The sequence below is a fragment of the Leiobunum rupestre genome, chromosome 2 (genome assembly GCF_980474605.1).
Source record: "Leiobunum rupestre chromosome 2, qqLeiRupe1.1.hap1, whole genome shotgun sequence".
NCBI classification, from domain to species: domain Eukaryota; kingdom Metazoa; phylum Arthropoda; class Arachnida; order Opiliones; family Sclerosomatidae; genus Leiobunum; species Leiobunum rupestre.
In genome coordinates this window covers 86,295,901-86,318,910 of record NC_143385.1, presented here as the reverse complement: position 1 = coordinate 86,318,910, position 23,010 = coordinate 86,295,901, and the positions used below count along the sequence as shown (strand labels likewise).

Sequence of the window (23,010 nt, the reverse complement as noted above, 5' to 3'; positions counted from 1 at the left end):
TTCATAGGATTTAGAATTTACATACAATAATGGTGCTAATATTCATCCAATTACCATTAATTTAATTCAATGAAAACATAGGAATACAACTATAAAAGCATAAAATACAATATTAAAATAAAACAATGATTCTTCTTTCTATTTATGGTATAATAAAGCAGGTATGACGTACAGTTTTCTTCTTTGATTAGTTTTGCTGATTTAGTTGAGCTGTGATAATACAAAAATCTATGAGGCCTAAGTCCAGAACGAAAACGTACAATCATGAAGAAATTGAAGTACTTGCACCTAGGGCCGTACAGAGGGGGGGGGGGGGAATCCCCAGGGCCCGACTGAAAAGGGCCCATGAGGTATGGAAAGGGGGCCCACAGAAAAACATCAAGGGGGGAAGACCTGCGAAAATAAATTTAGAGATCTACGGAAAAAAATCCAGGCTCGAGGGGGATGCAAATCAAAGGGCCCGCTAGTATTTTTAGCCCCGGGGACCAGCAAACCTATGAACGACCCTGCTTGTATCGAAGAGGCAGGATGATGGGTTTGCTGCATTGAGAAGCCATAATGGAGGGGCTCTGACATCCGCTTAATCTGAATTATGGGACATCATCACCAACTGTGATAATGAAGTTGGACAAAACCACAGACAGCCTGAAGAAATTAGGACAAAGCTGCTAATGTTACTGTGAAGTTGCGAGAAACAGATGGACGATCTTCATCGGATGTGCCTGAATTAATTCCAACGGAGGAGCGCATTAGCCCTTTCGTAACTAACGTCACATATAAATTAAGGGATACCAGGGAGTTACGATTCCACTCTTCCCCAAGAGACACCAGTTCCTTCTGGAAGTAACGAGTACGACAATTAAAAATCTAATATACCAATTAACAATAGGTTACCAACATGCAATTCATGCTTAGCAATACATAGTTCCAATGAAATAGCTAGCTACTTAGGTAGCCCAAAATGTAACAATGAGTACCGAAATTAAAACATATGTTAAAACCAATAGGTTAAGTCATTGAAAAAGCCAACCAAAAACATATCAGATGTCAAAAAACAGTGTACATGCACAATATTCCAGAATCAAAATATGATAAAATACCAAGTAAAAATGAAATGGAACAAATTAAAGAAAATAACAAACATGCGAGAAATTAATATAGAAACATTTTTTTAAAACATACCCCCACAAAACCCATTCTTTCAATGAATAACGCACAGCAATGACTAGAAATATCTTTCTCCAAACGATCTGAACACCTTGTAATATTATAATGTCTTTCAAAGTAGTACCACCGTCCCTGCGCAGTTTGGGGATTTCGCCACTCGGTACGTATTAGAGTTGACGTTTTTCCCTACACTTCGAATGTACAGTACTTAATTGACAAAACATATTTATCCGGGGGCAGCGATGGTTATTCAGTCACCAACTTCCTGGATTTGTTTAATGCTGATACGGCTTTGAACGAACAAGGTGAAGAAAGTCATTAGAGCTCCATTGCATATATTTTCTTTGATCACGATGGAGACGATTCCAAGTCCTCTTCCAATGAATAAAGCAGCGTCTACTAGTAGGTTGAAATCCATTATTAACAAATATCTATTGCCATTTGTTCATGAGAACTACCTGCTAAGAGGAAACGATATTAATAACCCCTACAAGACTGATTTGAGAACACTTTTCTCAAATCAGTTTCTGGCTGCTTGGCCTTCATCAGTTGGAGGTAGGGAAACTTCCACTTGAAGCTTAACCATTTCCTACTTCCAGAGCCACCATCAAAGAAACTTCCTCTGAAACAAATGCTGGGCAGTGTGATGGACGACTTCGTGGAAGTCGAGAAGCATATTTGTCGAGATGTTGGAGAAATCCAGGATTTGCTTGCTACGATGGCATACACCTCCCTTTAATAAATGACATAAACGTTTGGGAACTATTTTGGCGAAAGTTATGGAATACCTCGCTTGTCGCGTATGTTAAATTCAACCTCGTTTGGAGTGTTAGGGTTTAGAAATGGAGTCATAACGCAGGGTCGCATCACCCAGCAGATATCCCACAGGCATTCTATTATGCACGAAATCTCAGAACATACCCGAGTGACACCAAATAAATGAGTCATGGATGCAGCCTGGCCAGCCAGCAACAAGGTTGGTAATTTTCAGATGATTATCGCAGACTATTTGTACACTGATGGAATAATTGACATGTGTACAGTTCAACGCACCTACTCAAGAATGACCTCTGAAAAGTAAAAATCAGAATTAGTGTATTATATGTTGAATAAAGTCATTTGCACGTACCTTGGTGTCTTCAGCGTACTCTGGTTGTGTGGGAAATGCACACATTCTAGCTATAATGGCTTCACTTACTCTTTCGGTTGCCATACTAACAGATGGTTGGCTCATCCCTTTTTCGTAGCTACTTGCTACTACTCGTTGAAACAAACCAGAACCATAAAACATCAGAGCAGCTAGAACATCCTGTTCAACATACTGCTTGTCCAATTCTTTAATATTTCTCACAAGTTACTTACATCGTCTTTCGGCACTCGATATTGTGCTAAAAACTCTCTATTCGGAAGTACGAACGGATCTCGTCGCTGCCTCCTATAAATTTCGTTATCCGCTAAGCCTAATTTCGCAACAGCTGCATCTATAACAGCAACTGCTCCAGCACGAGGCATTTTGGGAAATAATGGGGAAAATAGCAAAGACTAAATAAATTTCAAACTTTTGAGTACTGTTGAGAGTCTATGGAAAACATGACGGAAGTTGTGATTTACGTCACTCTATCTGATCCCGCTAATCAGGTATCTTAGTCAAGAGGGGTGAAACGCGGGGGTCGTCAGCGTTCCGCCCAATGAAAGCTCTTAGTCAAGATGACGTTCAACTTACCTTAAGCGCAGAATACGGGTGTATATTTCCTAAGATACGCCGATAGAGCGGTTTTCAAATCAACGTAGACTATATGAAGACTGCTTCCATTAGCGTAATGTCGCCAACACATATACACAGTACGTTAGCAATGCTTTTACCTACAGAAAAAAATGTTTTATACCAATAATGGCCTAACCTACAAAGTGCCATCGCCCTTTTAGGAGTGGCAACTGAGCTTAGGGTAAAAGAAACCGAAAGCTTCTCGACGAAATAGCTGGCGTTCCTCTGGCTACCCTGCTACTTAGCTCTCTAATTACTGAAGCTCCAGATTTCATCCGTTTCTCCTACAATACCTTAAAATACAATAATAACCTAGCCTTTTTTTAGAATGGTACGGTCCTCTGGCCCTGGCGTCCACCCTTTGATACTAAATTTCTTTAGTCTAGTAAAAAGAACACATGGCTTCGCAAAATTCGTCAAACCCAAGTAATATAATAATCGAAGCCGTTTATGGCCAGAAGTAATAAATAAGTGTGCAGGTTAGCATGTACCAAAGCGTGGGTTTTTACCTTTGACAAAACCCACATTTTCTTTATATGACCATGCTGTGTCGCAATAGTGTATTTTTCTTGACGGACCTTGGCTGTGTCGGGCCGCCTGCTGGGTTATGGAGACAGCTTGGCGCGATAAAAGACGGCGATCTGCTCGGAACGACAAACGTTCTCTGTAAAGAGATATCGCAACGCTCCCTGTAGCCCCTTTTTGGTGGGGCGAAATTCTACTTCGTTAAGCGTTGCCAATCGTGTTATTCTTATCGTACATTTCGATACATCTTCGATTTTCTCCGAACTATAATTTCAATCGCGTACTACATAGTACGCTTTTTGCGATAATTTAAATAATTTCCGATATTGCCAGAAGTAATAAATAGGTGTTTTCAAGAAGTAATATTTCACTGAAATTTAAGGTTTATTATTAATTCATGATTATGTGCTACGTGATTAAATGGAATACGGGCAAGAAATAATACTATCGCCTTCTTGGCAAACTTGTTTTATGGGTTTTGATTATTGAAAGTGGAAATGATGTAGGCAACTTGCTGCCAATACGAGAGAATCTAGTGGCCAGAATTGTCGTAATAAAAACTCTAGAAATTAATTGAAGAACTTTGCAGTGCACGAGCCTTTATAAATACGTAGGCAACGCTTCGAAGCGTTATTCTTGAGGATTGTGTCTCAGAATTATAAGACCAATTCGAGTAGCTGGAGACACGGACGAAGGACCGAGATAGAAACGTTCCTCTGTTAATGAGCTACAACTCCATTTCCTTTCTACGTCATAATTATTCCAGAAGAAAACGAGGAATTGCGCAATATCAATTAGTAACAAATATTTTTTTTTCATTTTGTATACTTCCCACCACCTTACTACGCATTGTAACCCAGCCACATGAATTAATGGCTTTAAAACTTAGAAGCGTAATTCACTTGCTCTCGACTACGGTTTCCTGTATCGTTTCGGCCTTCTTCACTCTGTTGCTCATTTTGAATTAGTTCATTGCGAAAATCTTATCTCGAAAAGCCGCCTTCGACATGTGAAAGGCCTTCACCAATATTTAACTTAACTTGTTGGTAGATTGACTACTTGTGATTAAGTTATACTGTAAGGGACTAAATTTCTACCACTGGGTATCCGTAAAATAAATAAATTCCACTAGAAATAATTAGGATTACTTTTAATATACTCGAACAAGAGATCCTATGGTCTGAAGGTGATTCTGCAAGGAGGAAGCACCTAACTACTTAGGGGGACTCCCCACTGGAACTGCCCACGTTCTGCGCCGTGCTACTGCTTTACTCCCTCCTTTATACTAAGGTTATAGGGGGCGTTTTAGTCACTATTGGCTTGGCGCCAACTTTGGGCCTTACAATACGTCTAATTGAAAGTTAGATATGTTAAACCAAAACTGTACTACTACTTAAAGCCCTAGGTTTTCTTCTGCCTGTCCCCCTTTAAATTAGGCCAACATGTTCAGCAGTTGGCCTACCACCAGGGTATTTGTGCTCCACTAAGTTAATTTAAAGGGGGACAGGCAGAAAAAAACCTAGGCCTTTAAGGAGAAGCATTCATGATTTTTGGCGTTGCTGCCCATCCCCCTCCTTCTGCCAATCCCCCTCATGCAGCCAATCCTACCTCATGCAGCCAATCCCACCTCATGCAGCCAATACCCTCATGCGGCCAATCCTACCTCATGCTGCCAATCCTACCTCATGCTGTCCACCCCCTCATGCAGCCAATCCCCTTCATGCTACCTATCCTACCTCATGCTGCCCATCCCCCTCATTCAGCCCAACCCCTCTCATTCTGCCAATTCGAAAGGTACACTAATTCCCTCTTAACAAAAATCAAATCAACCCGGTATCTCATTGGTTCTATAAAACTAAAACGTTTACCGACGCGGTTGAAGCGCATTCCAGTTACATTTCACCTTCTCCCTTCTCGTGCCTTCTCGGGGAAATTCGAGCCTGGTGTTTGCGGATCGTCTCAACTTACGAAGTTAGTCCTCCCGACAATATAAATAAATATATTCTTGGCTAAACCTTATAGGGTTTCGTGAAAATCTATTTCCTCGAGAAAACAAAAGCCAAGGTCACACGACGGACTAAATGATAATCAACAATAATCAACTAGGCTAATACCCAAGGCACCACCTTAGGCATATTCATCGTGCGACTTTTAAAGCCATTAATTCAGTTGGCCGGGTTACAATACGTAGGAGGGTGGTTCTATACGGAGTTTAAAACTAAATATAGAAAACGATGCTAGTTTATTCGAAGAAGTTAACACGGCCTTACATAGCAACTAGTATTTATCTTTATTGCGTGCTTGTATTTTTTAATAAAGTAGGATACACGACGACGAAGTATTAAAGCATAGACTGCAGTGCAATAAGTCTTTTACCATGGTTGTAGTATCGTCCAAAATACTAATACAAAAATATAATTACAAAATGCTTTATCCTTCATAACTAACCACCAAACCGTCTTCGTGTTGATTCCGAAACCAGCGCAGCCGAACCGAGTTTACAACAGGTTTCTTCGCTCCTCCTTTTGATAAGACGATGACTCAATTAGGTATCTAACTAGTTAGTTAGTGCGTTTTAGCTGTCGTGTGACCGTGGCTTAAATGTTAAGAAAAGTCTTGTACATGAACAAGATTTAAAGGGAAAATCATTAAACTTTAGAAGCTGAAAAGTGATATATAAAATGCTGTTATAGTCTTTGTTCTGTTTGCGCACAATTGAATGAACTTGTGAATATAATATGATATGAAATAAAACATAATTAATTATTATTTAACGAGAATGAAATAGCTTTATTTAAGCTTACATGCTTTATAAGATAGAACCAACTTTGTAATGGGGGAAAGTTCTTTAATGAAAAGTACGGCAATTCCGTCATAAAATGTTAAAAAAATTGCGAATGGAAATTATGAAAAAAATTGGATGAAGTTGAGTAAATATAGTATGACTAGTGACACAACAATATATTCAATCGTGTAGCATATGTAACAGTCATCTACTTAGGCGAAGCACGTTAAATGTGAAGGATCATATTATAACCTAAATAACTGTATAGGTGAAAAAACTACCATGGCCCTACTTATGACAAATTTGCCTAAATATGTGAATCTTTAACTCTCCTTAAACTTCGTCAGTTTTATAGCATTCACCTTGGAAACTTAATTCTTTTACGCGAACATCTTTGAGCAAATACTTGAGATTCAATTCTTCCACGTCAGAATGGCTCCATTCTCTTCGATTGACCAAAGTTAACTTGATGACCTGAGGTAGAACTAGTTGGAATCTCAAACCCAGGGGTTTAATGGAAGATATAGGGAGCAGTTGCAATCTTCCGAAGTCGGTGAACCTGACCACGACTCGGTTGTTCAGCACCTCGTGAACTATCCCTCGATACCACATGGAATCTTCCAAGTTCTTGAACGCGCAAGCAGTGCCGTTCCGTAACTCAAATGGAGTATTTGCCTCCTCATAAACGGCATAGTGGCGCTGAAGGTCATCCATGAGCGATTTCAGATTGGATTTTAGATTCAATGGCTGCACGTAGACCTCGATAGGGCTGGCAATGTAGGTCACCAATACTTTCATATCGGGTACGAGTTGATTTGAATGGGTGGACGTGTTAGGGCTCATGTTGGATTCTCTAGAATGGCCTACAGGGGCAGCAGGCTTTTCGACGGAGTTTAGTTCATAGGGAACAAAGGGCTGGGATTTCAGGCCAATCCTACTTTCTATCGCCATGTTCTCGTTAAGGGCAAAATTAAAAACATTTTTCATACCGGAAGCCAGGGCAGATAACCCCCATTCTTGGAATTTCGAGAATCCATCTTTCACGAAATGAGGCTTACTAACGCCTTTATCTTCCAGCTTCAAACCACCAATAAGATCAATTACTTCGTCTATTTCTTCCTTCGGTTCGAAATTCGGTTTGGACTTATCTTCAGAGCCATCAAAGTGTTTCAAAAGTGCTTCTTTATCATCCTCCACGACGCATGGTCCACATGTAGTTTCCTCGTCCTAAAATCATATATTAGCAAATTTTATAGTGTTGTAAGTCGGGAAAATTTCCGGAAAATGACCTAGGTCTTTTTTCCGTAAAATTTTCCGTATTTTTACGAAAAAAATTTAAAAAAGTTTTCATTCCATGATTAGTCTAATGTAATGTTTGCAAATTTAAATAAGCGGCATTTTCCCAAAAAGGTGACTTTTAAAGAACACTGCCAGCCCACAGACGCTTCGAGAAAATTATGAATTTCTATGGCATGTTTGCTAGTAATTTTTACGACAATAGAGCAGTGTTTAGCAAATATCAATTCAGTATTTAATTAAATCACTTTTTTAATTTATTTATATGAATATATTATTATATTATGAACAATATAATTATTATTTCTGGGGGTTTTGGAAAATGTAATCTCGGGGGGGGGGGGGTACAAATACATTGATTATTTCCCCGCCTGAAATCTAGGAGGGTAGAACGTACCCCTGTACCGTCATATTCCAACGCCACTAGTTATTTAGTAGGCTCAAATAAATTAAACAAGGCTTGCGTAAATCATTAAGCGTTTAAGTCGATATAAAGTTTGGTTTCCACTAGTGCTTCCAACGAATATTTGCGATAGATCATTTACGTTTGAATACTATCAGATCAGTTGGTAAAAGTGAAAAAGTGAACCAGATAGTTTAAATCTGAAACTTATTTTACACATCCTCCAATTTAATTCATTTCAAAATTTGAAATCACTGTTTACTTAGATTTGCTTCTACCAAATCACATAAGTATTAAATTATAAGTCAGATAACAGCTCAGCACACTGAATCTGGTGAAATGAATTAAAGCGGATTAGTTCAGATCGGTTACTTGGGATAATGAAACAGATACAATTTCAGATCAAATTGCCTAGCCGGGAAAACATAAAAGATAAACCTGATTTAACTTATTACATTCAAATATCTGAAAATTACGACCTGTATAGCCTGAACAGCTGGGTTGTAGATTTTAGTCAATACCGACTTAATTGATTTAATCGGATTTTTATTGATTTTTTATAAGTTGATAAATAATGTGAGTATGACGATAACGTAAATAACATTTCAAATTAATTTTAATTAGATTTAATTTATAATTAAAAATAATTGATTTGACATTTTAGACAGCCAAATTGTCGATTTAAATCCATGATTTTTTAAAAATAATTGATTTACCCCTGCTGAAAAGTTAGCCGTTGGAAACACTAGTTTCTCAACTTCGACAAGTACAACTTTTTCCTCGTGTACAGAAAAATTCATTATGACGTATGCTAGTCTAAAACTAATGTAGGTTATTAATTCTAGTGCCCAAATAAATTACGGTATTTTTAAACACATTAGTTAGTTTATAAGTTATAACACAGATGAAGCATTATTTATCTACGGATAAAGTCAACAGGCCGAACTAAACGTGAACCACCGGTGTTAAGGAACGGCATTTGTACCCTACTTTCCCGTGAAGTTTGAGATGCCCTACAATCAAAGAACACATGATATCTGACCTTTGAAAATGTCTCCACTAGAGAGCGTTCTTCGGAAAATCGAACACGTCGTTTGGTTAAATCATCCGATCGCTCTGAAATACACAAATGGCATAAATAGACTTTTTATGTAAACTAGGTCGTGATCTAACGACACCACGAAATGAATTATGCCTTTTCCCTTTATAACAATTTTTAAATGTTTTTTGTGATTTAAATTTGGTCGCGTGTTTTCGTCCCGGGTTTTGTTATTATTCGTAGTCACGCACTTTCATTTCTTTTGAAATAGTTTGTTGGCGTCATTGGTTAAGTAAACGAACATCTATAACGCATTTCGCAAACTCGTGTGTCGTCGTTTCTAGTTCGCATTGCGACTATTACCTTCATTTTAAACTAAAATAAAACCCAAAAATAAACCAATCATTTCTATAAAATACGGAAGGTCCAACGTAAATGTTATTTCTATTGAAGATAGAAAGCACACGCTGGAGTCGATGAAGATTTTTAATTTTTAAATCCTCGTGAAAAACGAGCGTGCCACTACGCGGAGAAAAACATTTTTTCCACTTTTTGTTTTATTTTATGGATACACCAGCCTATATTTGCGAGTTTCAATACTTACCGACGCCTACGCAGTTGGGGAAAAAGCAGACGATGACTCTGACGTCAAACGTTCAACTGTGACGTAAGTTTAGGCTTCCTTTTATTGCGAAAAGTACCAGCCGAGATATGGCAGCGCGGCTATTGAAACCACGGCCAACTTTGATCTCTCGCGCTACAGCGGCCATCTCATTTGTTGACGTTTCTGTGTTAACCTGTGAGCAAAAGATGTGTATGACGTGAGCGCCCCTAGCAGATTATTATTTTTAGAATAGCTTTTACATTGAAGCCAATATAAAAACCGAGAGTGGCGCTGAACTCCTACACGTTATAGTATAGTTTATAGGGAGAAAATCCTTGCTCGCGGAATTTCGACGAATGTGTTGGCCGCTGTAGCGCTAACAGCGCGTGATCAAAGTTGGCCGTGTTGAAACCTAGGAGCAACAAACACAAGGAGAACCAGGCTGAGAAATAAGGAATTTTTTTAAACTGGACCTGTGGCCAGTAGAGCCTAGGTAATTTAATTAAAAAACTGGCCACTGGCCACTTACCATTTTTAACCTTCAAAATCAGGCTTTCATCATTTATGGTCAAATAGAGTGTCGAGTGGAGAGACTCACGACACCCAGTCACCCACACATACACACAATTGACACAAGGCCAAGCACACAGCATAGAAGCAAAGATCAAACAATTTTAGGGATTAATATAGAATTTTTTAATTAACTAAAATCTTGAAGGAAAAAAACTTGTGAATTAATTAAGTGGTTACCAGGGCCACTAACACCCTAAGCATTTAATTTTTAAACTAACCCAGTTAATTTTAAAACTGGCTTGTGATAGTGCCTTATTTCTAACACTGAGGAGAACGCAGCTAACCTTAAAACACACTAACGCAGTGTTGTGTACAAATTTCATTGGAGGAACCTTTACGCTGAACGTTTTACGGAAAGGGGGAAGACAATTTCCGAATTTTCCCCTTACGACGGCAGCAGGCGCTAAAGCGTCTTACCAATGAAAAATGTACACAAGAAAATGCACAACATCGGACGGGTTGCGTTCTCCTTGTGTGGGGTGCTGTGTTTGTTGCTCCTAGTAAAAACACACTTATTACAATTAAATAATAGGTGTTTCCATAGAATAAAACAATACAAAAGTATAAAATATTTCTCTCCGCGTCACGAGCTTCAGAGTTTTCAAACTTTCTTTACACGCGCGTTTCGCACGTGGACATCAAATTCCAAAATCTTTACCGACTCCAGCGCGTGCTCTCTATCTTCAATAATTATAGCTAGTGACGTAGAAAAATTATTTAAACGTGATCTCCCGTATTTTATGGAAACCGCTATCGCCAAAAGTCGAAATATGTATAATATTGCTCATAAGACAGAGCTTTATTAGTATTGTTTACGTGCCACATTGAACCAGATCCTCACGTTACTTTATAGAAAGACCTATTAATGTTAACACGCATACGAACTAACATATGTATTCCGAGGAGTTATTGGATATTACCCGAGCAAATAAACCTTTATTACCCAAAAATATCCTAAAAAGTTCCTAAAAATATCCTAAAGAGTACCTAAAAATAACCTAAAAATTTCCAAAAAAATCCAAAAAATTACATAAAACTAACTTAAAAACGACCTAAAAATGGACTCAAAGTATCCAAAAAATATCCTCAAATCGACATGGAAATTGACTCCAAGTATCCAAAAACAATACCTATAAATATGCTCAAAACGATCTCAAAATATCTAAGGGCGTGCAAAATATTTGGTTAGACCAAATAATTCGATCGAATACCAAATCGAATAGCACTTGGGAAAGTTCGCGAATATTCGTTTTTCTTGATCAAATAGTCGTATATTCGAAAAGATAGGAAAAAAGTATTTGGTATTTTCAAATAGTTTGCAAACTGGTCGAATAACCGCGGGTCTTTTTCTAATTTGTTGAGTTTCAAGGCCATCAGAGGAAAACGCTGTTAAATTTCCGAACTAGTGCTTATTTCTGGCACCTCTCTTTAGGCCACAGCGGCAAGGACCATATAAAGAGTAACTTGCACGGCCATTATTCATACCGTGTGTATTAAAACTTCTTAGCGAAAGGCAGAAGCTGTTTATTCTAGCGCCTATCGGCTAGATTATTCGCTTGTTCTTTGTTATGGAATTTTCTAGAATAGCAAAGTAAAACTAAAACGTAAACCAAGTTCAAAACAAAACTAATAACTGGGAGAAAGGTTGAAGTAAGTAACTTATTGGTTTAAAATTATTATTAATTATTAAATTAAATATTATTTTTTTATTTGTAATAAAAGATCTGCTCCTTCGTGTTTTACATATATTTAAAAACTCGAGATTTTAATGAAGTGTTTGCAAAGCATGAAAAATATAGCAGATCCTCTGATTTTAATTGTAGTTAGCTTAGTTTTATCCCCCACTTCTTGGTCTCTTTACTTGTTCGCGTTTTTACTACTAAAGAGTACAAGTCGCTAGCTGACTTGGACCTGGGGTAGTTAAACTTTAAAAATGTGTATTTTAAATTTTGTTTGTAAAAGTTTTCTTTGAAAAAGTTTAGTTTTATAGTTTAAATTTATTAAATAAAATAATATAAAATAGAAATTATACATTTGGTTTAGTATATTACTATTGCAAGTAAAATGAACAGTGATTTCAATTACTTTTTTATTTTTTTGACAAATAAGCAAACTATTTGGTTATTTCAAAACCAGATACGTCGAATTATTTGGTATTCGAAATACTATTTGGTATTTGATCAGTTAACAGGCTTAAAATTTTGCTATAAAAATATTCGACCAAATTATTTGACGTTATAAATATTCGATTTGGTATTTGACGTGCCTTGAAAAATAATATTTGATATTTGAATCGATCCCCAAAAAATTGTATTTGCACACCTCTAAAAATATCTTGAAATCGACATGAAAATATCTTGAAATCGACATAAAAATATCTTGAAATCGACATGAAAATATCTTGAAATCGACATGAAAATATCTTGAAATCGACATGAAAATATCTTGAAATCGACATGAAAATATCTTGAAATCGTCATGAAAATATCTTGAAATCGACATGAAAATATCTTGAAATCGACATGAAATTATCTTGAAATCGACATGAAAATATCTTGAAATCGACATGAAAATATCTTGAAATCGACATGAAAATATCTTGAAATCGACAAGAAAATATCTTGAAATCGACAAGAAAATATCTTGAAATCGACATGAAAATATCTTGAAATCGACATGAAAATATCTTGAAATCGACATGAAAATATCCCCAAAACGACTCCAAATCAGGCGCGGTAAAATTAAACGACTACTAACCTTCAAAATCGTTAGGACGACGTCTAGTCTCGCATTGAAACAAGAAGTCTTTGATGTCCCTATTTACTTCGTTGTCGGTTAAGGTTGCCTGGTAGATTCCGTTCACTACACCCAGTATTTGGATCTCCAACTCGCGCGAACGTAAGGCTTTGGGCAACGTTTCTTCCATGCCACCATTGACAGTATCGTTCAACAGAACGCACTCGATTGAGAATCTCGGCCTGCTGGCGAAGGTTGGCTGCAGAGCGAATACGTTCGGAAAAGTGACGTTCTCAAGATGGCCGGAGTCCAAGAATAACACCTCCGCATCGTCTTTCATCACGTTCAACACCTCGCCACGGTAGTAATGCCCGTCGAAGACCCTAAAAACGGAAACATAGTCGCCGATCGATGGTACGACGTGGGTAGTACGACAGACGGTGTAGAAAACGTCCAATTTGGAAGCCATCTCCGCTAACTTAACTTTGATATCTGGAGTAGCGAGTTGGCAGTGATAAATTCTGCCAAACTTAGCAGCTCGGACTATTACGCGTTCTATTTTTCGAACTTTCGCGAGCGGTATTGCCTCGACGCTTCTTCGCAAGTCATTTTCTTCGGGCCAATTTTTGACTGTTAACCATCGCAAGACGCCCATCAGATCTACAGAGTAGTGAAATAACCCAACGACGTACAGATCGCGTTTACGTCGTAGGATTCGGTAATGCAACGTCGCGTCTGTCTTTAAACTTTTCAGCAGATTGATATCGTTTTTGTCTTCTAAAGAACATGGAATGGCTTGCATTTCCCATTTCAAAAGGACTGGTGGTAAAAGGTAAAGATCCGTCTGCGTTACCAAATTTACGCGACCAATGTCGACCATATGGACTTCGTGAAAACTTCCGTAACAAGCTTTAATCAAACCTCGTTCGTAAGTTCCAGGTTTAGCGCCTTTAACGAGACATGGATTTCCCGGTTTGACTGTCTCCAAATGGCCCAGAAACGTTTCCGGACTTAAGCCTTCCACCGTTTGCAAAATGTTCTGTCTCTGGTATTTAGTTTCTCTCAATTGAATGTAAAACGTATCCTTGTCCGTCTGAAGATGGCAAATGGACGCGAGATATTCTGTGTCCGTTTTCAGGATAAGTTCTCTGTACGAGCCCGGAAAATGCACCACATCCTGTACCTCGTCGCGAAGGTCGGGTGATGTTGTTCCGATAGTATATTTTTCCATTGCGATAACCGAAGTCTTGTCCTTACATTTTCGGTCATTGCTTCGAGAGTCAAATCTGGTGGGTATATCAGAACTGAATTTCTTCAACGATAGAGAGTCACTTTTGGTGGACTTTTCTTTATAGATAAACTCTGAGTATCCAATTTCTCTTAGTATACTCTCTACCGATTTCCACATGTAGTAAAGTTTAACTTTGGGAACTTTTCCCTCTTCGACGATTTGGCAGGATATGTAAGGCTTCATCCAGACGGTTCTTTTGAACGCGTTGACGACCCGATCTCTGGTATTCGGGACCCGGTTGTTCAAGGTTACATCGGCCGAAATGCATTTCTTAGCCTGGTCAGGAACCCCCATGAGGGTAAAACCTTTCAAAGTCCCGATATTAGATAGGCTTACGTCTTTCGTATAGCCAAAGTCAATGAAATGGAGCGTTATTTTGTCACCCGCAGTTCGTCCCACGACTTTGGCACGGGAGAATTCGAACTTATCCTTGAACAAAACCAGATTATTTATAACTATGTCGTCACGCTTGATGGGTGCGAAAGATGGTCCAACTTGCTTCAAAATGTTCTTTATTTCGTTGGCAATCGTGGTGTCAAACTGAATAAACAGATATAATAAGGGTCCTTCCTCCAACAAATGGGTTACCCTCATTTTATCGTAGTACGTTTCACCTGTATCCATTTTCAGTGTGTTTTAAGTCTTTATGCGATATCTAAAATGATGAAAACCATGTATTAACTTCTTTATAAAAGCTTCGGTGTAGCGCTAGAATGCATCCGAATACCAAGATAAAACTTAACAAGAAACTAGTTATTTAGCTATTTCAGTCATCAAAACGAGTTGCAAACCCTGTTTGGCCCGTTGGCCGCCTGGTTTTGTGAAGGAACGCGATAAAGACGTATTTCTGTGGTAAACCAGAGTACACGAAGAATGATGAGGAGATTGGGCGATACTACAACAATGGTTAAAAGCCTATTGAACTGTAGTCCATTCTAACCACTTCGTCGTCGTGTATCCTCCTTTATTATGAAATGCAAATAAACCATCTTCATTAATTTAAGTTTTTTCCAAGGCTAGTGTGAACTCCTTTGAATAAACCAGCATTAAAACCGTTTAAAAATGCTAGTTTTAAATGCAGTATTAAACTGAATTAAGCATTCATGTGAACGTGAATAAGAATATGGGGCTGTTTCTAAACCCCGACTTAGCCATCTAGGTCACTTTTTTGTGACCTAATAAGCGGTTCAATTTACTCTACAACGTAAACGGGTACGGTATTATATTCTTAGTACGTACTTACAGTTAGTGCATGATTTTACAAAGTTTGCTTGGTACCTAAATGCATTCTTGATGTAACGATAGTAGAGTTTAAACAACCTTGACACACAAGTACGTTTTCAGCCACAGACATCTGTTTTCAACTGCTCATACAATCACACACTCATAAAATGCTCTCTATTTAAAAGTATTTTAAATTACAACTGAAGCTGACAAAAATATAACTGATTCTGTCAAATTATTTAAACAAATACTTTTGAGATAACGGAGGACTCGCGACAAACATAATTTAATTTCAGCTTTCACCAAACCACCGGTCATCGGAAATACAATGCCAGGGTTGCCAAACGTCAGGGTATTTTAAGAATTTGTAAAAATTCAGGAAAAAGTCAGCGAATTTTAAGAATTTGTAAAAATTCAGGGAAAAGTCAGTGAATTTTATTTTATCTTGACACTCTATGACGGTAAGTTTACGACAAACTCTATGATTATCAATATTTCCTTGAAAGTTTGGCTAATTTTTTCAACATTGCAATAACCTTTTTACTAAAATATAAGGCCGTTTAAATTTTTTAACTTCTGATAAAATTAAAATATAAAATAAAACATTTTACCTTAAAAAGTCAAGGAAAATCTATTAAAATGGTCAGGGAATTTGAATCTCAAAATTTTGTGGCAACCCTGAATGCGGACTAACATGATTATGGCAGCGGGTCATTACTAGCCTTTTATTTTTTACTCAATTCGGAGCGTAAATGGTCCATTGCCCTTTTTTGTCCATCAATTATACACAGTTTTTTAAAACCTTAAAATTCATAAAGAACAAGCTGATGCGACCATGTCATGGCGTCTAGGAGGCGAAAGCCGCAAACATGGCGTCATCTCTTGATTCATATTGCTGAAACATGAATTAGTAAAGCTCGTGGGATTTCATTACGATTTCCACTGGGAAACTTTGAGAGCGCTCAGAAATTCCGAGACCGAGTAAGTTCCCTAGAGAAAGACGACAACAATTTGAGAGCGCCCGAAAGCTGCCGGAGATCAAGTTGCCCAATGGAGGTCGTTAAGGAGCAACATTAAAACCCGCTTAAGATCTCTTGATCCTACGAATATGTCTCATCTACTTTCAGCTGCTCTTTTGCTGGAGCGAGTCGCCTGTGTAATCTCATCACAAGCTGCTCTGAGATCCAGTGGCGTCACCAGGATTTCAAAACTGGTGGCGCTTAAGCCATGAGCACTGGTCAGGGCGTCTCATTGAGTGACATGGGGGAGGGGGGGGGATCCTTAAACGGTTTGTAAAGTTGAAGAATTGAGGCCGACTAGGAAAAATTTCGATTCCCATTTTAAGTTTGAAGAAACTTTTCGCCAAGTGAATTGGAAAAATTCTGAATTTTAGGAGGCGCTTTTCGGAAATTTTAGGTGGCGCTTCAGAAATTTTTCAGGTGGCTCCAGCGCCGCCTAAAACACCCTAGCGACGCCACTGCTGAGATCAGTGGCGGATAGCCAGTGGAGTGTAAACATCATCACGAACGCTCCGAGAACAGTCAAGATCACCCAGTGGGAAACACGATTAGAAACTGTTGTGTGCTAAATAGAAATCTAGAGATGGAGGTAACGTAATAGAGCTAAGAAACAACTTTCGCCGCTAGTAGCGTGACGGAGCTAGAGATTATCTAAGCCTGATTATATCATTGGTAGTCTGGATGACGGGTGTTATCGTCTAGCTAGAGAACCTGTAGCTCGGTCACACCACTAGTGGTGAACGTTTCTAGTTAAATCCGTAATACAAAACTTCGCCTGCTATGACAATAACTTACAGTAGGATAAATATCTAATACCAACAATTAAAAGAGTAGACCAGCTGCACTGCGGACAGAAATTTGCCGTTTTGGTAAAACAGGGTATACAAGTAGATAATTCGAGGAATATCAGACCATAATTTCAGAAAATTCCGCCTAAGAAAAAGGGTGTGTATTATCAAGGGCGTAGGAACCGGGGGGGGGGGGGGGCAATGCAACTCCCTAGAATTTTGCTGAGAGTGAGAGGGGCAACTAATGTTATTGCCCCCTCCAGTTGAAATCTTCAAAAGGCTCAAATTCTCATTTTTAAAGCATATAAAGCTTATAGAACCTCAACTGTGTTTAAATTTCATTCTTTTCTCGCCAATTAACATAGTAGTAGAAAGTACACATGCATTCGGATAAGCTACACATCATTATAAATTCAAACCCATACTCCAGACCAGTTTTCGTTTCTCTTATATCTTTGAGTGGTCTGCTTAGGGGACCTTTAGTTTGGTGGCGAATGATTATTTTTATGTCCTCACTGAATCAGGATCTTACCCGCTATTATAGCAAGGGGCGGTTGAGTAGAAAACCCGTAAAGAAGTGTCCCCCTATCGTTGCAACAGCGCGAAGAGAAGATAAAACTACTTTTCAGTTTAACCTAAGACCATTTACACCTGGACTACAATGCCAACGTTATAACTCCGATTTCAGAGTGTCCGCTACGAAACACCAGCAAGTGGAGAAAATCCGCGATAGTAATCCACAAACATGCAGCAACCCCCCCCCCCCTTTTTGATCCCCCTTCTTTAGGAGGCGAACGTTTCGCGCTCTCTTCCGCAGTTTTTCTCTTGACACCGTAAATAACGGGCAAAAATTGGTCACGACTCGCGGGGCGACCGAGTAAAATGTCGGGAGAGCAGCGCGAAGTGAACACGTTTTTTCAGTCCGAATTCCCTTGTGGACGAGAGTTGCCTCTAAATAACGATGGTGGCGTTGGGGTAGCGGCGACACTAGCCTAACAACAACGCCTACCTTTATTGCAGTTCAGGTGTAAATGGTCTTAGGTTTAACCAGCGAAGAAAGTTACTCGTAACTCTGCTGATAAATGCATATACGTTTTCATATTTTACTTATATTTTATTCAATCAAAAAGATGTTTATTGGGACTCTGGGAGGTAAGCCTTGGTCGAACCTAGCTCACTATGTCGAACTAACCTGCCAACAACGACGTTTAATGAGCCATCACGGTACTACACAAGAGCCCACGCTTGCTTTAAGAATGACTATCCTAAAATCAGTGGCGGCTTAAGAAGGCTGGGTCCCCGGGGCGGCAATGATTCGTGACACCCCCACAATCCAGTGCAGAGGCACTCGCGGGCCCTTCGATTTGCACCCCCCATCGAGCTTCTCAGAGGAAAATGGCACCTCTAGCTACCCTGGCACCCGGAGCGGACCGCCCCTCTCGTCCCCGCCCCCTTACGCCGCCACTGCCTAAAATATCCCCCATGTTAAAGATCAAGGTGTTTACAGCCAGGAAAACAAAATGCTCGTACAGATTTTAACCTTGATACCAATTTCACTGTTCTACACAATTTCGAGTTTTTGATACATCTAAAGGTAGATAGATGGCGACAGGTTATTCATAACATACCGAAAACATCTCAATTAAGATTTGCTTTAGGAGTGAGGCTTGTTATAGCCTTATAGGGGGCCAAAGATTGATCTAAATTGGATCGAGATGGAGCAAATATATTAAATTGAAATTTTAATTATAAATAACTACCTTAAAGTTCATCGATTAAACTGAAATTAATTAAATTTGTCTAAGGAATTTAAGAATAATAATAATAATAATTAGCTAGGTAATACCCAAGGCACCACCAGTGACAGGCCTAAGTCATAATGCGACTTTTAGATAAAGACAATTTTATAGTCATAAAAAAAGCTTTTTAGAACTTTATTGGCACGCGCGTTTCCAAAATCTTTATCGACTGCAGCTCGTGCTCTCTATCGTCACAGGTGTTTGGTACACGTAGTCCTTTACGAATCCCCAAAGAAAAAAGTCGAGTGGTGTTAGATCAGGGGATCTTGCAGGCCAACGAACAGGACCAGTTCTTCCGATCCATCTTCCAGGAAACTCATCGTTTAGATATGCAACCACGTCACGATATTGGTGAGGTGGCGCCCCATCTTGCTGGAACCAGATGTGTCTGTACTCGGCCAGAGGAATGTCGTCCAACACGTTGGATATTTCATTTTGAAGGAACTCCAAGTAGTTTTGACCGTTCAGACTATTTGGCAGGAAGAACGGGTCAATAATTCTGTCACCTAACAGACCAGCCCACACATTTAAGCGAAACTGCACTTGGTGGCGGTGAGGAAATCCCCACTGTGGATTCTCGTAATCCCACATATGTTGGTTTTGACGGTTGAAAGGCCCGTCTCTTCCGAATGAACATTCGTCGGACATCAGTAGTTGATCGTGAAAATCCTGGTGTGCGTCAGCCATGAGGCAAAAACAATTGCAGAAGTCGAGTCGGTGCTGTCTATCACCGTCATGCAGTCCTTGGTGAAGTGTCGCTCGATAAGGATGAAAATGGTGTCTTTTGAGTGTTCTCCAAACGTAGTTTCAATCCAACCCTAAGTCAAAGCTGGCAGTCCTGACGCTCGCTCGAGGATAGGCGACGAAGTAGGCAAGTATGGTGTTTTCCATGTCGATGTCCTGGAGACCACGACCACGAAACCTCGGATTGATATTACCCCAGTTGTCGAAGTCGCGGACCACTCTAAGAACCGTCGTATGACTTGGTCTGCAATTGGGAAATATTCGTCTAAATAACTGACTTACTAGAGTAGCATTATGACGACCTTCTCCGTAAAATAATTCTAGCATATGAGCGCGCTGATCTCGAGTGTAAAGAGGCATACTGGACAACAATCGGCCAAGCTGAGATAATGTTTTAACTTGGAAATGTAAACGCTTTAAATACTACTCGGACAATTGATATTTCACGTTAAAAAACAACAAAAGAAAAATAAGCGTAATTTTTGGTCTACAAATCTTTGTTTGATGATCTTACTCGTAACCACGTCGAAATGGAAGACGCGGTCTTTGTCTACTTTGTCTAATTAGGTGTTGAACGTAATAATTTTCTTTAACAATAACTTTTTGCAGATCTGATTATTAACTACATAGCTGAAAGCATAAGTTCCCTAAAATAAATGTACATGTGTGTTGTGATTATGTACGATTGTTTACGTTAAAGGCTATTGCCTGCTAGTACAACTTGTTTTACAACATTTTGCGTGACACCTACCGGTGAAAAAATAAATTTTCCAAAACGGCACAAAATCGTTCGATTTTTCTGAAATTTAGTAACCAAAGCCTTCCATACCTAACAAATAAACCCTGATAATTTCAGACCCCTAGCATAAATACATTTTGAGAAAAATGGCCTGATCGAGCAAACTGAGACACCCTGTATATTATAGATCCTTTGACAAAGTAATGCACGTCCACGGTTTGGGGGGAAATTAGCAGGGGTCTTTAAACTAGAGCTCTGCGTAACAGATAATTAACTTACAAAATTTTGATTAATCGTAAATATTTTGGTAAACTGTTTATATAAGGATAATATCCATGGATAAACAACGATTTAACATGCAAAAAAATAATTTATATTTTCGGATAATTGTAGGCAGGGCCGCCTTATGGCAGAGTGCCTAGGGCATACGAAAACTTTAGGAGACATTAGGGTCTACGATTCCATATAATAGGGCCTACGAAGGTCCGAAAAGTCGGTAAATGAGAGATTTTTGCCTAAGGCCCTGATTGTAGGTTATGGATGAAAATAAAATAAGTGGTTAATTTTTGTCCAAACGCCAAGCTCTACTTTAAACTCACAAATCCGCTTATGACTGATGTTTTCTATCATAACATTTCTGAAATAAACTTTTTAACTGTAGGTATGCCTAAAATAATGCAGAAAATTCCTATTCGATAGATTGGATACTTCTTTTTTAATAGAAAGTGGAATTCCTTTTAATTTCCTTACGAAAATTTCCAAGGATATAGTATACAGCCATATCATATCACCGGGAAAAAATTTAGAGGAGATTCCGCTCCTTAATAGCAAAGACTCAATGCTTCGACTGGGGTAGGTACATTTGTTCGAATTTCAATCGTCCGAACGGTGGAACAAATGTTCGAATTTCATTCGTCCGAACCGCCGAAATAACAAATGTTTCAATTGTTCGAATTGGACTACTTGTTTGTTTCATTCGTCCGAATCGGTAGCATCACTTGTCCGAATTCTGTCGCTAAATTAGTATTTCTTATTGCTGTTTTTTTGGTCCGGATTTTTTTTTAGTGCAAGAATAAAAAATAAAAAACTACATTGTAAATATCGTTGTTTGTTCAAGTGGTTTTCTCTTAATTGTTGCTATATCTATATATTGTATATTTTACTTCATATTCGTATTAATATCGATCAATGTTGTGGATATTTTAGGTAAGGTTAGGTTCACGTTAATGTTACTATTTTCTTATATTAACAATATTTAAAAAAAAACAATTCCTAATGTTCGAAAAAACGGACAAACGATTATTCGAACAAATGAAATTCGCCAGTAAAGTTAACATAAATTGAACGACTAAATTACCAACGAAAGTTGTGATAAAATTTTCGGGCAAATGAAATACGTTTTCGGACATACGATCCTGTTTTCCGGCATTCGGACAAATGATCATTCGGACATATGTACCACCGTTCAGACGAATGAAATTCGAAAAAATGTACCCAAATCCTTTGACTTACTCCAAACGTTTCATGATTAAAATTAATTGGTAAAATAACACTAGTTATTTCAGTTACAATTTGTAATTTCTTTATTTAAAATAAAACATTTATTACTTTGATAAGATTGTTTTATTTGTTTTGAACCTCAGTTGCAATTACGTTGTTTACTCCTCTTCTTTGTTTTTTAGTTGTATTTTACTAACTCAAAATTTTACCCAGAATTTTAGGTTTCGAAAAAGGAAATCTGTTGTAATACCACGCGGGACAATCATAGAGTAACCCACTCACATAGAGTTGAAGGCTATCAGCGAAACTTGTGAACACTTTTCGTACGCAACGTCTTGTTTTCGAGCCGTGAAATAAACAAGTTGGCCTAAAGTAATGTACAATATCTAGATAAAAAAGTAGATTTATTATCTAAAAAAATGTAGAAACAACAGCATCGCTCTTTATTCACGCCTCGAAAACCAGTTGGCGCATTAGGATTAAGGTCTCATGCGCTTCCAAAGGGCCTTACGCTCTATGCGAGTGGGTTACTCTATGGTGAAAATGTTAAAAACGATTGTAGGTCAATATAACCATAAGTATCATAATAACGATAAGTATGACACTTCCTATTGCTTTAATGCTAATTTTCTTACCGAACCTTTTTTCGGCACTGATACTCTCTTCAAGCTGTGATTTGGACTCGCGACTTACCATTTTGAATGACTACTTTTTCATTAAAATTTAAGCCTAATATCGGAGAGCACGTTGGAGTCGCGAGGGGCTTTGGCTTTGTTTTGAAGCCCGCGTGCGAATCATGCGTGATAAAAAACATGAGCTCGTGGCGCCGAGAAAAACTTTTTTATTTTTTATCATTTTAGCCTAATATTCCGCCTATCTATCGGAAACCAGAAGTCTCCCATATTTTAGACACTAGAGGGCTCTGTGCTGAGAAAACATCTTGATTACGCAATAGCTATGAAAATCAGTTTGGTTGTAAATCTCGTTAATTGTCATACTTATTGTTATTATGT

General features: G+C 38.4%; 1 protein-coding gene across 3 annotated transcripts; it reads right to left on the bottom strand.

Annotated features, from left to right (window-relative positions):
* Window positions 1–6,243: 6,243 nt before the first annotated feature.
* Window positions 6,244–15,590, bottom strand: LOC149960222 (tudor domain-containing protein 1-like). Of its 3 annotated transcripts, none has more exons than XM_090166597.1 (4): window positions 15,463–15,587; window positions 12,915–14,839; window positions 8,984–9,057; window positions 6,244–7,469 (listed from the first exon to the last, which is right to left on the bottom strand). In XM_090166597.1, exons 2-4 carry the CDS (start codon window positions 14,806–14,808, stop codon window positions 6,576–6,578), a joined length of 2,862 nt encoding a protein of 953 aa, XP_090022723.1. In that variant the 5' UTR covers window positions 14,809–14,839; window positions 15,463–15,587; the 3' UTR covers window positions 6,244–6,575. The 3 variants fall into 3 exon arrangements, with proteins under 3 accessions (XP_090022723.1, XP_090022724.1, XP_090022722.1); XM_090166598.1 differs by lacking the exon at window positions 15,463–15,587 and adding an exon at window positions 15,125–15,264; XM_090166596.1 differs by having other exon boundaries at window positions 6,245–7,469; window positions 15,505–15,590.
* Window positions 15,591–23,010: the final 7,420 nt, after the last annotated feature.